Source organism: Aplidium turbinatum, chromosome 14 (genome assembly GCF_918807975.1).
Source record: "Aplidium turbinatum chromosome 14, kaAplTurb1.1, whole genome shotgun sequence".
Classification (NCBI taxonomy): domain Eukaryota; kingdom Metazoa; phylum Chordata; class Ascidiacea; order Aplousobranchia; family Polyclinidae; genus Aplidium; species Aplidium turbinatum.
The window spans coordinates 12,339,018-12,355,225 of record NC_137485.1 but is presented as its reverse complement, the minus strand read 5'-3'; the positions used below and the strand labels follow the sequence as shown (position 1 = coordinate 12,355,225).

The 16,208-nt window shown below is 36.2% G+C and overlaps 1 protein-coding gene across 1 annotated transcript; it reads right to left on the bottom strand.

The window, feature by feature from the left end:
• Positions 1–600: 600 nt before the first annotated feature.
• LOC145783260 (glycine receptor subunit alpha-2-like) lies at positions 601–15,974 on the bottom strand. Its single transcript, XM_082595080.1, has 9 exons — positions 15,947–15,974; positions 13,448–13,609; positions 8,435–8,579; positions 7,463–7,597; positions 4,914–5,128; positions 4,341–4,490; positions 3,649–3,780; positions 2,905–3,039; positions 601–1,071 (listed from the first exon to the last, which is right to left on the bottom strand). Exons 1-9 carry the CDS (start codon positions 15,947–15,949, stop codon positions 1,018–1,020), a joined length of 1,131 nt encoding a protein of 376 aa, XP_082451206.1. The 5' UTR covers positions 15,950–15,974; the 3' UTR covers positions 601–1,017.
• Positions 15,975–16,208: the final 234 nt, after the last annotated feature.

Genomic DNA, 16,208 nt, shown 5'->3' with positions numbered 1-16,208 from the left:
GAAATTACAAAGTTGTTGGCACGAAATATGATTGAAACTGTATGCTACTCAACAGTTAAGATTCTGAAAACAGACTGAGATAACTAAAAGGCTGTTTATTTCCATGCACCATTGAGGCTGAAACGAAAATCGTACATAAAATGCGTTCTATTTGCATCTGCATAAACTGAAAGTATCTATGCCACGATTTATTTTTGCAGTAGCCTACCGTAAGCTATGTTATTCATGGTGCGCTTTTGGACATTCTTTCCTACTTTCTTCACTTGACCAATGAGCCAAACTCTGTTGGTAATCATAACGTCTACAAGCGTTGAATCAATTTAATAAAATCTGAGTAAAAAGATTATTTTTTTGTAAAAGTATGCAGAGGGCCGTAAATTATAAATACAATAAACTTTTTTGCATTTTTCTGTTTTGCGGTCACATTTTTCAATGTATTTCCTCGTGATTTAGCCTACATAGGCCACTCATTTCTTTTTTGATTTCTCAAATTTCTTAGTTTGTCACAAATTTCCTTATAAAATTCTAAGTTCAAAGTGACAAATTTCCTATTACCGCGAAACAATGGTGTTTATATGTTACAATACAGTAGACGTCTGATTGTTTACAACAACGAATCAACAAGATAGGCTACGCCAATTTTTTTTTAATTATTTTTAAATATTACATAGGTGTAGAAAACTGTTTTGGAAAGCACACACAAGCCATTGCCGAAAATTCGCACAACAATAAAATCCTGTTGAAATTTTAAGAAAGAAAACTCAAATTACCAAAAAAAGAAGACAGTTGAGCATTTCTGAGTGTCCTCTATTCATTTTTCTTGAAAAAAGAGGACAAATCCACTAAAAAGAAGACATATGGTAGATTGGTAGCCCTATAGTAGACCGCAGTTGCAACTTTGAATTGAATACAACTACATTTATTGATTTGTTGGTAGCCCTTCTGTAATTAAGATCTGCATCTTGTTGAATCCATTTTCGAGAAATTTCGCTATGGTATTAATTTTCTTAAATTCTTTCATCCTTGATACAAATAAGCATCTTTCAAATAAGAAGTTTCATCAGTAGTGCTCTGAAACAAAATAATTACATGCCTCAATAACGTCACATCTTCTACTGATACAGAAGAGTAGCCCAAAACAAGACGCCGATAAATTTGGTCAACCAGCTTGGTCAAGTGATTTACATGTCGGTCAGTTGCAGGGCATTCACGAATAAAATGGTCATTGATGTAGAATGGAGGTGATGGGGTGCCTTAACATTTATTCCGAGAGAGTAAAACGAAAATAAACTAAACATCTCTTACCACAAGTTAAATACAAACTGTAAGTGCGGTGTTGAAATTTAGCTTATCAAATTTTATATTATTTGTTGTTGTTTGTCAGTTTCAAAGTGATTAAGTTTTTTGCTTGAATTGCAGCTCTCCCCTATTGCTGTGATAATAACAGGCATGGAGAAACCATTTTGAAAGTAGATGGGCCCAGAGGCACAGCAGTAAAAGTTAATCAAACTTAACACTGCCCCCCATAACACTGTTGCATTCCTAATACTTGAAATCGTTTATACAATGTGTTTTCATGTTTGCCTTTCGTGCCAACAAACAAAATTTTTCCATTTTTGGGCTCAATTTGGCCAAAAAAATTACAAAATTGTTAAATTGCTATATAGCGCTGTACAAAATATGGCGATACACAATACACACACAGTTACAATACCACCTGATAGTAATAATCCACAGCATTATACAGTACTGCATATGTAATGATATCATTGTTTTAACCATAGAGACCATAGAGAATAATTATATTAAATGATAGATTGCTCCACCTATCACACGTAACCACACCCACACGTGCTGCCCATCAGTAGTGGGCTCAACAGAAAAGTTTGAAGATTGGATTTCATCATTGAGCTATCAAAGATACCGATAATCAAACTAGTGTGTATCAAATGAGTGAAGACCTTATTTTGGAACTCCATGTCTCAGTGGCGGCTGGTGCTGTTTGTGAGCAGTGGGGCTGCAAACGACTTCGCTGGGCGGTCTCCCCAAAAAATTTAAAAAAATCTAATTAAACGTGGTGCGTTCGGAGCATGTTTTTACCCCAAATTTTGAAAAAATGCATTCAAACTTTGTTGAAAAGTTGATTTTTTACTAAACTGTATTTAAAAAAACTAACAGTATTGCTTTGGATACAAACTTTTCTAGTATTAAGCTTCGTCTTGACTAGCCTAGCTGTTGCATACAAGGTTCAAGGGATTTTGAGATGCCCTAGCACTTCCTATAACCTGTTGAATAGCCTACCCTAACTCTACAGCTAACACTTTTACTGTACATTCATGGCTCATCGCTACTCTGCAAAATAAAAACTAACTTTAATAAACCTGTAAAGTTATTCGGTTAGGTGGGGCTGTTTTCCATGCAGCCCCAACAGATTAAAAAAATGCTGTAAAATACCAAAAGAGGTGGAGCTTCAAGGATAATTTTTAGCCAATCAGAGCGCTTGAAATCCAGAATCTCGGGCTGCAAAGAAGTTTGCCCAAAAACTTTTAATATTTTAATTTTCGATCTGCAATTCTTAAGTGAAAAAAATAACCGGGTCGGACAAATACAGAGGAAAACATATTTTCCCTCTTCTCTTTCTTTCAGGTGGGGCTGCAGAGCTACATGGCAGGAGCCGCCACTGCCCTCTCTGATTTGCCGATTTCGCTACCTTTTTAAGGAAATTTGGTTTTCAAAAGTGGGTGGGCCAGGCCCAGCCAGAAATTAAAGTAGGTTGGCCCAGGCCCACGAGGCCCACATGGTTCCTCCATGCCCTGGATAATAATAGTGTAAAAAACTCAATCGTCTACTGTAAATTCTAAACCAATCTGCATATTTGTTCACAAAGTAAACTGTCATTCTCACCAGGTATGATACCCAATATACAATGTTGAAGGTCAAAAATACCGAAGGAAAAAGATAGCGGGAGATTGTATCAACGGTCTGTGCCTTTTGTTTGTATTTGTCTCGCAGACCTCCTTTGTTGTCTTCTTTAGTGCTCTTTGCAACAACGAGAAAGCAACAAATCAACAAAACAATCTGACCCAAGATACTTGACTTAAACACTTTAATTTTACGTTTAGTTTTTTAAGTTTCAAACTTAATGATAATAATAGACTGCAATAATTTCAAGTAGGACCGGTAAATAAAATCAAAACAATCCCAGCGTCCGCAGGAATTAAATCAGCATCAAAAAAGCTTTGCTTGCTGGGATTGCGTTTGAAGTAGCCTAAAGCTTTTCTCAAATTTTGAAGACATTATAATAATAGACTAAATCAAATATAGTTATTACTATCTGAATCCTTAACAACCTGTTTCACCTACACGAATCATCAGAAGGTTCTTATTCAAATAGATTCTATTTGATAATATAACCAAGCACCTTCTGATGATCCGTGTAGGTGAAACAGGCTGTTGAGGATTCAGATAGTAATAACTATATTTGATTTAATTCGCTCTGCTTTGCTTTTTTGCTTAGCATTGAGCACTTTTTGTAGTATTAATAGTTTTCATTGTTTTAATAATAGACTGTATGCTTAGAATTTTTTTAATTTTTAAACTATATTTTTGCAGACAAACGTAAATGATTTAAAAAGTGCATTCGTCTACATTCAATGGAGGACGTCCAACGATTCGAAAAAACGATTCTTCTTTTTCTGGAAAAATGGTGCGAACATAGGTTGGATTTTCATCACTTTCAACGTTTGTTTTTCTTCTGGTGATGTGCTGACGGATGTTTCTCTACAGGCACAGAACAAAGAATAAATTAAATCATTACAACCGTGTGTAAACTTAACCAATAAAAGATATAATCAGATAAAGTATTTTTGTATATCGCTGTAGCTCATAAATATAACCAATTAAATCATTAGTGTGGAATTTTCAAAGTAGAAGTAGCCTATCGTGTACCATTTTTTTTTATTAAAACATAGCCTATGTGTAGGCTACTCTTTAAAGTTCACCTATTGTAGGTTATGCAGAAGCAAACAGATACGGAAAACAGCTTGCTTCAGTCGCATATTTGCTGAAAATTGATCTATTACATTAATTGTGAAACATATCGTTTTGCTTTTAACCCGACAATTAAAGATGTTGCATGTGTTTCGTAGCTTTTTGCAGTGAGGATTATAATTTAACGCCGACCTAAAATTTGACTAAAAATTTCATGAATTAATCAATTAAAATGGCTGAGGTATATTTGATCGCGACTTCACTTGTGCTTCAAAATTTAGCCTACGAAATTATCAAAACAATATTTTGTCCTTTTTCCGGCTGACTTGATAAATTGATAAACTACTTACTTTTTGTTTATTTATCCAATCCATGTGATCTTTTAGCAATTGTTTCTGTTGACGTGAGAGAAAGTTTACCGCAGCAAATTCCAATAAAGCAGAAAAGACAAACAGCAAGCAGACAGCCATCCACACATCAATAGCTTTCACGTACGACACCTAACGATAGTTATACAATTTAATGTCAACCGTTTATGTCGCTGCTAAGTCAGATCACCCACATACCTTTCCACTTCAGACCATTGAATTTTCCACTCCTTACATTAAAATAACAAAGCAATTTAATTTGCTAAGCTATAAAATTGAAACCTCGGTGTTTTAAGAAAGTTTATCAACAGCTGTCATAGAAATGAATCCCAAAATGCAAAACAAAATTTTTTTCAGAGTAAGTTGAATCTGCAAGTGGACTATTTACACATACTGAATGCAGATTGTATCCTTAGCATTTAACCAAAAATCAATCTTTTTTCCCACTTTGACCAATCGCAGACAGTAAAATCCGTCATTTTTGCATTGATACAACGTCTGCAGACGTTGCATCAATGGAAAAAGGGCAAATTTTTCTGTTTTGGATGGTCTTACTTTAGGCAATGAGGCACGAGCTCCCGTGCTTTGAGTAGTCATTGTCAATACAGTGGTAATCCCAAGAGCAGTACGGGCGGGAGCTGCGTCCATATTGATCCAAAACGACACCCAAGACAAGATCACAATCAGAGTTGATGGAATGTAAGTTTGAATCATGTAGTATCCCATCTGTCGCTGCAGGATAAAACTGACTTCGATGCACGTGAAAGAACCTGCAAAACCAAACGCTTAGGTGTAAACTGGTATAAAGTAGCGTGAATCTAACTAAACATAAATAAAATTTAAATAAATAAAGTGTTTGTGAATGAAAAGTGAAACTTCCTTCAAGGCTTAGTTTTCCAGATATAAACCCATTCTTTACTATTGAATATAGCCTATGAGAGAGAAATAAAAACTTCACCATCTCAAGTGTAAAAGAGTGCAAACTTTGCCTTTTTTGATGTTTTTACTTTTAGCAAATCATAAGACATTTTGCCAATTAAGTGTCATTATTCACATGTCAGAAAAAACGTAAGTGAAACTGTCAATTTTATTTTAATGACCAGGGCAGCACAAAAAACCTATTGAAAATATTTCATTAAAACTTATTTATACAAGTTTTCAGTTCTACTTTTATGCTATCGCAAAATTGTAAATATTTATTATATTGTCCTTTTATTCTCCAAAACTCGATTTTTTTGAATAGATCTTCTTATATAATTACAATGACTTTGTCACCCACTGTAGCTATGTTTGAAATGTTACTCAACAATTCATGAACTCATTGTTATCATCTTGGCTGTGGTTTTGTGATATTTAATCAAATTGAAATACAAAAGTAGGCTACTTGACTATGTTTTCCGCTACTCTGTGACAAGTTCAATTGGTTCATGATGTCTATACAGTCTACTATCTATTGTATTGAAAATAAAATATGAGTGTAAATCTACAAATATGCTTTTATGCTGCATATAAAATAATTCATAGGGTACTTAACCTAACAACTCGTTAGAATCTATGTATCCTACTCCTCAACTTAAATAATAAAAAGTCAACACAACGTCACACTCAAGTCATGTTTTTTTTCAACATGAAGACGGTAATCAAATTACCGTCTTCATTATAATAATTCTATGTATGCTGATATCTAGTTTTGATGGCTGCCATGTCATCTGATTGTTTTTATCGTTCTGAATACTTTCAGTTCTTCTAACTTGTAACACTACCGTACCATTGTCTGTAAACTTGTAACAGTAGATAGCCTAGTTAGTGAGATTTTGTGCATTTGCAGTTTGTGTATTATTTCGTTGTTTTGGATATGGACAGCTTTGTCTGATGCAAATAAATATTATTTTCCGCATCGTTTATCATAACTATACCATACCCATTTCGCAGCAGTAAAGGCAATGCAGAAATGGTGCAGTGCGAGAAACAGGCATTGATGTGGCCTATTGGTGCGGTCGTCAAACCACTCAGCATGCGATAACTCAGCAAGTGCTTCAACTCAGTGATTGCATTTCAGCTACTGCCAAGTCAGCAATGAGATTTTAGTGCTCACATGGGACTTGCTTGGTCATCGCTTGCCAAACTGAGTTTGCTGACTTGTGACATAGTCTACCAAGTAATGCCTTGCTCAGTTTCATCATCTACCAACTTCAGCCACTTGCTCAAATGTTGCTAGCTCAGCTGTCACTTGCTCAGTTCACAACTGCTGATTTGTAAGACTCATTGGTGCGTATCAGTGAAAGGGTTAGGAAAATAGTCAAAGGGTTTATCTCAGTCGATGCAATTTGTACGCGAACTATACACAAGTAGCCTATTGCAGAATAGGTTACTCTTCAATCAACGTCGGCAGCAGTGGCCGAGTGGTTAGCGCGTTGGGCTCGCAGTCGAGAGCCTGCATGTTCGACTCCAGCCACCCGCACTTGCTGTTGTTTCCCTGGGCAAGAAACTTTACGATAACTGCCTCTACCCAGTGATCGATTTCGAGTAATGGGTAGTACCAAATTTAAGTCATAAGTAAAGTAGACAACAGGAAACAGACATTGCCGTCGGCTGCAGCGTGAGTCAGGTGTACGTCGGAAGGCGTACACCGATGCATAGCGCTCAAGTCCGCTTTCCCGCGATGCAGGATAAAGATAATAAACAAACAAACGTTTATGTAGGCTTACATAAACGTTTGCAGTCGTACGAAAGTTCTTCTTACGAAAGCAATATCGTTATTTCTACTAACATTTTAGCGTCATATTTTTTTTAAATGCTCATATCTCTGCAAATCAGTCTGTAAAATAAAACAGTCCATGCTGGTAGCCTACTGATTTAGTGCCGACATCTGTTCAGCTTCAGTGCTGCAAACAAAAGTGGATCCAAAGCACTAAGTGAGTGTATACTCTAACAAATATCGGCTAAATTTTGACCAAGTTTGGTTTATGAAGGATTAATTTGCATGAAAATTGCATTTGCATGAAAATTTCTGCTAGATTTTCTAGCTCCACTCTCAATAATGATATTTACAGTAAATAGCTTATGGCTAACAAGCAACAACGCGGAAGGTAGCTACTGCAAACCTGTATTGTACACCTTCGTACAAGACTCGAGTTTGTGGCCTAGGATTTGAAACTGAGGCAGAGTAAGAGCTGGTGGCAGCTGCACTGCGTCTTCATCGTTCCACATAAAAGCTAAATCATCCATGCTGTAACCAACTGAAAGTACAATACTAAAAAATGTAAAAATCATAATAAAAGTAGAAGTAAAAACGGCAATTTTAGCCACTGATAGGCTAATGGGAATCTTTATTTTCGAACTGAAAGTGCTATTTTTTAGCTTAAATTCTGACAGTTTCGCACACTCTACTTGTAGAGTCTTTGAACCACTGACACTGTCGAATCACAGAGATTTACAAAGTGAGGTTTCCGTTTGTTACTTAAGTGCTGCCTTTAAATTATTCCTTGTACTAGGTGCCGCTGAATGGATAGCTGTTCTTGAAATGCATCGATTAAGCGCACTCCTCGAGAGTCGAACCAGGAACCAGCGTTATTTGATCTAAGTTTCTTCGCTTGTAAAGTCAGGCACATAAGAAGAAGTTAAGGTAACTTCCCGAACTTTCTATTAGGAAGATATCTTCGATTATGTTATGAATGGTGATTAGCATGATAAAAATCTTGCTTGATACTTCGAGGGACACTTCACAGTGGTGATGCACCAAGACCGAAAGAGCTTATTCAGTAGGTTTATTTTTAATCTAAGCTTAATTCTATATCATGATACTTTTTTAATTTTAAGGTTAAAAGTTACAGCCATGGTACACCGCACACGCATAACAGAATACTATTGGGACAGTTTCAGGACAATACATCATGAAGTGCCTTTAATAATATTGTTGTTGACTGTTGTGCAGCAATATCATTATCATTATAAAAACTAGGTTTCACTGATTTCAAAAAGTTCTTTTTTAGTGGAATTTTATCCCAAAATTGTCTGCAAGTATAGCTTTTTAATTGTTGCACGATAGTGTTGTACTGTCTAACAAGGCCGCTTACAACTTTCCAGCTGCATTTTGCAAGTCTGTATATCCATAGGAAACGTTTGTAAATGCATTCCACAAGCCAACGACAAACTCAAGCGAATACTGGAATGTATATCTCCATTCTTGCTAACACGCAGCAATTGATTTTCAGTTGTCACCTGAAATTAAACAATTTAGTTGATTAACATTATGAACGCTTTTATAGGCTAAGTCACTTTTGTTAACGATGGAAGTCATTTGAGTAACTTATATTTCAAAACGAAAACTTTTTGAGAAATTAAAAAGTACAGCTACCGTTGTAAACCTGACATTTTTTTTTCGTTGTTCTGGCAGGTGACCAAGTGCCTCTCTGCATTTGTTACTGGGTAATGATTGTTTTTAAAATGTGAAGAAATATTTCTGAACATTAATGTTGCGTAGCCTTGTTATGTCTATGATCCCTGGATGATAGCACGCAGTTTACACTCACTGGAAGAGCTACATCCGTTCACAGCCCTGGCAAAGTTAATAGCAAATCAAAAAATAAAGAGCTCTAAGCAGAACAACAGAAAATAAGCTTGATATCGATCAGGAACGAGGTAAGACCAGGTTGTGTTTTCTCTTCCGACCTATTCAATTTACACAACGAGCGTGTTATGCGTTCTATTAAGATGTTTCGAAGGAATTAACATAGGAGGTGTGAATATAAATAATTTGAGATATGCGGATGCCACCGTATTAATTGCCACTACAGAAATTCTCCAACAATTCAAGAAAAAAAACAGGCAAAACACAACAATACAACAGGGTTGAACATTATAGCAATATATTTTACATATTTACAAATAGTTTTAACAGTCAAACGTTTTCGGCTTAACTTAACCCTGTTGTATTGTTGTGTCTTGCCTGTTATTGGTTCAAGAAAGCAAACTCTCTCCGGAAACTACAAATTCTAGGAAAAAGCGAAATTTTGGCATGACTACATCCATGCTAAAAAACGGAATGCATGATCATTACCAAGAAAATAAGCTCTCGTTTAACTCGCAATATTAATCTCAAGCAAACTAATTAAACGAGACAACTCTTCTAAATATCTGGGACCATTCATCACAAATGATGGTAAATGCAGAAAAGAGATTAAAACAAGAATTGCTTAATCGAAACAAGCTTTCCAAAACCCTGCATACATTTCTCCAAACATAAATTTACAATCCACAACAAGGGAGCTTGTGTTAAGATGGTATATAATTTTATTTTATCTTTATATCTTTGTATCGACTCATCATCTTGTGTTGCTCATATTATACTGCAAACCACATTATCTACTAACGTCCTGTATATACGTACCCCAGGATAAATATGTGGACCTGACAACGCTCGATGAACGCATAATCCATTGGCTGCTGTGCCTGGAACAATATGACCTGAGGCGGTCTCAAATGCAAGAAGAGCTTTCTATTTTTCTGTGTGGATGTGAAACGTGGACTTTAAACAATGCAACGTAGAAGTATTTAAAAGCCGATTATCCCCTCTGTTAGCTCAATAGTTAAGCACCCGACTCAAGGTCAAGGGTGCTGCTGGTTCAACTCTCGGGGTGTGCGCTTGAGCACTTGGAGACAAGTTTCCAATCAGCAGAAGATAGTGAATGGAATCATTCCCCGGCAACAACATTTCAACAATCGGAAACTTTGCTCTGCCAATCTCGCGAACTGGCCCTGCTTCAAAAGCCTCTACAACAGCGTTTCTTAACCTTTTCTGACTTTAGCACCCCTGTAAACAGGCCTGACCAGTCTAGCACCCCCTAACTATTATTGACATAAGACTACTACAGTACCGACCAAAAGTTTAGTACAGGCCGAAATTTTAACATGCCTTCAGATCGCTGGAGATATATTTTGTAATGAAGTCTCTTGTTGTTTAACAAACTGAGCAGTTGTTTTAACGAAGTTGATTCAGGATTTGGTATTTGGCTTTCATTCACCAACAGAAATTCAATTATAAGCATATGTAAGTGAATCAACTCTCTTAAAACAACAGCACCGTTTGTTAGGCGACAAAAATATACAAAATATACTGCCAGTGATCAAATAGCATGTCAAAATTTCGACGCCGCCATTAAACTTTGGCCTGCACTATTGAAAGGAAAGCGAAGTACAAATTGATCATTGTGTTTATTCTTCAAAACTACTGTGGTCATTGGTGATAAAAGAAATAGGAAAACCCGAGAATAGTAAAAGAACATGGACAAACTTAAGCATATTTAAGTTACCCAGCTGGGTATCTAGTTACACATGTATCAATGTGATTTTTGTTGTTGCTTATGTGTGACCAATTTCTCTATTCGAGGCTTCGTGTTTGTCAAAGCCACTCTCATATCGTGGAGCAACCCATGTTGAAGGCGGCTCCGGCCAATTGTTTTCATTTGGAGCATGGTGGAGAACGCCTTTTCACACAGATAGTTAGTCGGAAATGGGACGATCAATTCCATTGCTGCTCGTGCCAATGCAGGATGTGCTGTCAACTGGTCACACCAGAAATCAGCAAGCGGAAGGACAAAAGTTTGTCCCACAACTTTGATTCACCTGCATGTCAATCATAGCTCCTCCTTTAGTCTATTAGCCTATGATCACTCATGTCTGCCAAGAAGGCTGCTGTATCCACTCTGGATACTTTGCCATGGTGGTTTCTAGAAGCGAGAGGTGAGCAACAATATTACAACAAAACACCCACCAGATAAGTTCGCACAATCTACTCAGGATCAATTTGAGTATTTGACTGGGAGATGACTACAATGACAGCAAATCATGTAGGCTACTTCGAAACACGAAACAGCAATCATAGATATGACAACTGCTGATACTGGCAGAATAACAAAAAAATGCAGAAAATTAAAATGGCATTTTTTGACATTATACTGCATGCATTTAGCACCCCCTACAGTCTATTCCAGCACCCCCAAGGGGTGCTAGCACCCCCGGTTAAGAAACGCTGCTCTACAATATACATGCGAAACTCGACACTAACAAAGAAGTGTGGATACTAATGTAAACGTTTCGAAAACTAGACTGCTTTCAGCTTTAGTGGTATTGCTTTGTTTTTCTAGATCCGCCACTACCTATAGCTGCTTCAAGAAAATCACTTTAAACGAGATCGAAACACATTACTGTAGGCCAGGGTTATTCAACTAATGTTAACAAAGGTTCGATTTGACAAGTTGAATGTTTTTAGCGGTCCGGTGAATAAATTATTTCATACGCAACCACGAAAGTTAAACTATCAGTGCCAGTACCGAACCATTTTTTTTAGGTAAAATGTATGTCGACTTGAATTTGTGACAAAGTGTTCAGGGGCCTTGATGGCTTAGCTACTAAGATAATCACAGAAAATTTTGTTTCCTCCCAGGAGAAACCTGTTTAAAAATGCCCTGAAACGGGCAATGAGGTTATTCTTCCAGAAGCCCGAGGTCCACCATCAACACCCAAAAGGTCCGGATTCGGACCGCGGTCCGCTAGTTGAGTAGCACTGCTGTAGGCTATGTCGAAGTCTTGTGCAAGTTTTTTAATTTGAGCTAGATTGCAGATCAATGAGGGTAATTCGGATAAGTTTTTCATTACCGCAGATGGTGTGAGAAACCTGTAGAGACCTATTTACCGTGGTTAGCCTATATTTGATATGAGCAGCTTGTTCATCAATCCAAGATTATACTGCTGTTTTAGACAGAATGAGAACAATTTAATGCTTTTATCGTTTATGGTTTTAAAATTTCCCTTATGTCTTTCGTCGTAGCAGTCGAAGCATCAGCATAAGTAATCAAAAAAATTACTTAACTATGTTTAGGCACATTGCTGTGGTGTGGTAGCGGAGTGTAATTTAACATTGTAATACTGTTGTTTTCATTACTTTGTAAGTGTAAAAACTTGTTTTAGAAGTTTGTATTGTAATTATACATGCAAAATAAGCAAGTTATTGCAAATGATTACTTTTAACTTGTAAGTAATCGTAATCATAGAACAGGTAGGCCTAAGGAATTGTAGTCAAATAGTTTAAAATTTTTGTAATCATATTCTCAGAATATGCAAGTAATCGTAATTGAATACTTTAGAATTTTAAGTAATCACTTGATAGACAAGAAATCGCAATAGTAAGCGATTGCATTGGCATCAGCATTGCAATCACGCACTATCCTTGAATGTAATTTCCATTCACTTGTGATTACGTAATATAAGATGACTTATTTTTGAATGTTAAATTTAGTGATTATTTGTTATTTTCAACTAAAGGTTGTGGTTGGTAACTGAGGTTGCTAATTCCAGAAGGTTGAAGTTGATAAGATTTTATTATTTTGATTTCTCGTCATAACAACTAAGTGGATTTTCAATGCGTGTAATAAATGGCAATTTGAAACCATGTAAAGAAGAAAGTTTACCATTGGGCCAAAGCTAACAACAGCTTACTGATGACAAAAATTGTCCAGAAAACACTTCAGCATAATTTTAATTCTTTTGTGTTTACCAGAGCATGTAGCTTATAGTAGTTCTACTTTCACGAAATTGAATAAACTGGTTGAATTGCAAGAATGTGGCTTTGATCATTATAAGTAGCTTACTTTTTGTAAGCTATAAAATTATAGGCTATATAGCCTATTAGCACAATACATTTAAAGTAGCTTTGTCTGTTTGACTGGAGTATTTGTTTCTACGCTAAACTTTAACGTTAGATCAACGTCGTCTCGGCTGTATTGCTTCGATATCTTGTTGGCATTACTAAACTTTGCATAATAACTGGGATTACTCTTGAAGTCATTTCAAAAATACCAAATGTGAAGATTGTTATCTACCAATAGAAAAAATCTACACAACACGGAATGACATGCATTGAGAAATAGACTGGACCATGACTGGACGAACGTATCAAATGGGTAATTAAATCAACTTGCTGCGCATACGATGCCCCTAAATAGCCTACATTGAAGTAGTTGTAAATAATTAGATAAAGGTGCACAATTGATAAAAGCACTGCGCTTGCTTATTTTTAATATAAACCAAACCTTGTGAAAACTGGCATGCTTTTCGTTGGCAAAAAATATATCTGGCCGCCAGATTTCGTCCAACATGGACGGATGTAATGGAACTACGTCATCATCATACCCAATGAAAGCCAACCTCGGATCGTTCCATTGGCTTCTCAGAAAGATATTGAGCCGATAATCCTTCACACAAAATGTTTTCATTAAAGATTTTCTTCCACGCCACAACACCACGTACCAATAATTAACTTTTTCAATTTTTCCGATACCAGACGTTCTTGTGAGATGGGAAAAATTAGATTAAAATTATTTAATTAGTCAATGTACACAATCGCTTCATCAGGTTGATTGCGACAAATTTTACTCGGCAATTCTCCGAATGAGATAAATGTAAGTTCACGTTATATAACCTACACAGCACACAAGCACGAAGCACAGTTTAGTTTACACACCGCAGCAACAAGGCGGTTGGTCAATAGAAAAACAACGTTCAATGCTTTAAATATTCACACATCCCAGTCAGAAAGTCATTTCTTTATTAAAGTCTGCAGACGTTGAATGAATGTAAATAAGGAATGATTTGAAGACTGGCATTTGAAACTGTTCAAATATCACATGAACCAATTTTTTGCTTTTATTCCTTTCTCCCAGAGGCAAAGCCTAGCCTACATGATGCCAAATGTGGCGTTTTTGTCAACCGATATGACATGTTAATGTAATCACAATTCCGGACACCCTTTTCTCTTTAGAGAGCGCAAAGTCACATTTTTATCAGCTCTCTTTGCAAACATCACCTAGTCTGTGGTTAATAATAATGTATGAAATTAACTGATGAATACCGCTTGAAGAAAAACTCTGCAAAAACGTAGGCCTATAAACATTTCTCAGCAAAAGAATATGCATTAACAGTGGCGAAAATATCATCGAGAGCTGGGCGTGAAAAAGATTTGAAGTTTTGGGAAATAAGGGCTGCCAACTGTGAAATACGATCACCAACCTACAACTTATCATCCATCAGTTTTTTAGCCTGTGTTTACCAAAAGAAAACGACGAAATAACAGCCGGGAGATTTTTGGTATAACTTATTTCAGTAATAATTTGAATTAGTCTTGTTTGAAACAAAACAATTTTAAAATATTTCTTTATCACGATAAACGTTTACGCCTTGGTTTCGTTTTGAAAAAAAGCAATTACGTTATAAATTTGAAATGAACCGATTTCTCTACTGTTTAGAGTTTAGACTTATTGCGATTGTTTGGTTGAAAATTATTTTGTTTTGACACAAACTTTGTTTTGATTTCACTTCATATATAACATATTATACACAGGGCCGTGTGAGCACCATCTTGGGGCCCCCGAAATTCACTGATGGCCCCTATGTTAAGTAATGACCTTTAAAAATAGGACAAGAAAGCATTAGGTTATGGCCGCAAAATTTTTCATTGTATAGGGAGAATAATTCAAATTCATCATTGATTTCAGTAAATAGAGCTTCGGTAGAGAGTTTGTCTTGTTGAACCATAGGCATACGATGCCGAGTAACGTGATCAAGTTTAACATCTTCAAGTTTATTACATTATAGAAACACATTTCAGTAAATAGTGAACAACTCAAAATAGTAAATATGCAATGACAATGCAGAAGCAGATCTGGAAAAAAGTTGGGGAAGAACTAGAGTTTTAGCAAAGCAAAATTTACACAGTAAGATAAATGGACAACGTAAAATTCAAAAAATCTATCTGCGGTGTCCTCACCTTCTCTTCACCTACAGTATTCTCACAGGCACAGCACATTTCACTTTATAGCCTATATCTCCATTAACATTGAAATTTATCAATTTAATTGTTGAATTACTAAACTATGTTTGAGTGAACAGAGTTTACTTGGGAATATTAGGCTACATTATTTTATCAGTTTTTTTGTGGGACATAAAAACTTTTTATTTTCTCAATCAACTTTTGAAACTCCCTGCTGAAACTATAGATGCCCAGTATCGCGTGTTTGGTGAATAAAATGCAGTTGAGCGAGCAAAACGAGCTAGAAAATTTTGCAAAAATAGAAGAAAAAATACATATTAAATGTTACGAGTAAAATTAACAGCCGAACAACCATGCACGAACTAATTATTGCGGGGGTCCCGAGATGGAGGTGGGCCCCAGACAGAGGCTTGGAAAGCAGTGAATAGTCTATGGCCTTACAAGATTTAACCTATTGATTATATCAAGCTTCTGTAGTAGCTTTTTTCTTTTGCAAACAGTAAATGAAACATTAAACAAACTAAATCAGTGGGCCCTTAAACAGTCCTTGCCTCTCTCCCAGCTGGAGGAGCATGAGGAGGAGCATGAGTTAACAAGGCCCTATGTACATATTTAGATTATATTTATATTTAGATATTACCGTACATACATAAAACAATTGAGAGATGTGGCATAGTTTTACAACCCATTCTAAATGCGCTAAACATCTTACATAATTATGATCACTGTTGTTTTACTACAGTATTACACACAGATTTCTTACCATTGTTGTTTCTGCAATCGAGCCAAAGCTGTTTATAAATATGTTTACAGATACGTTCACGGGTGGTCCTGAAAAATTTAATAGCAGTTCAATCAAGTTCACGGCAGATAATGCAATTGGGACCACAATCAGCAATTCAATTTGTGGATTCGTGCCGCCGTATGAATAATAGATTGCTTAGAAATGGCTCTTTAATTTTAGGTGTAAATTTCGATTGGAAATTGTTTTTTTGTGTATTATTGTAGTAGTCGATTCAGCAAGG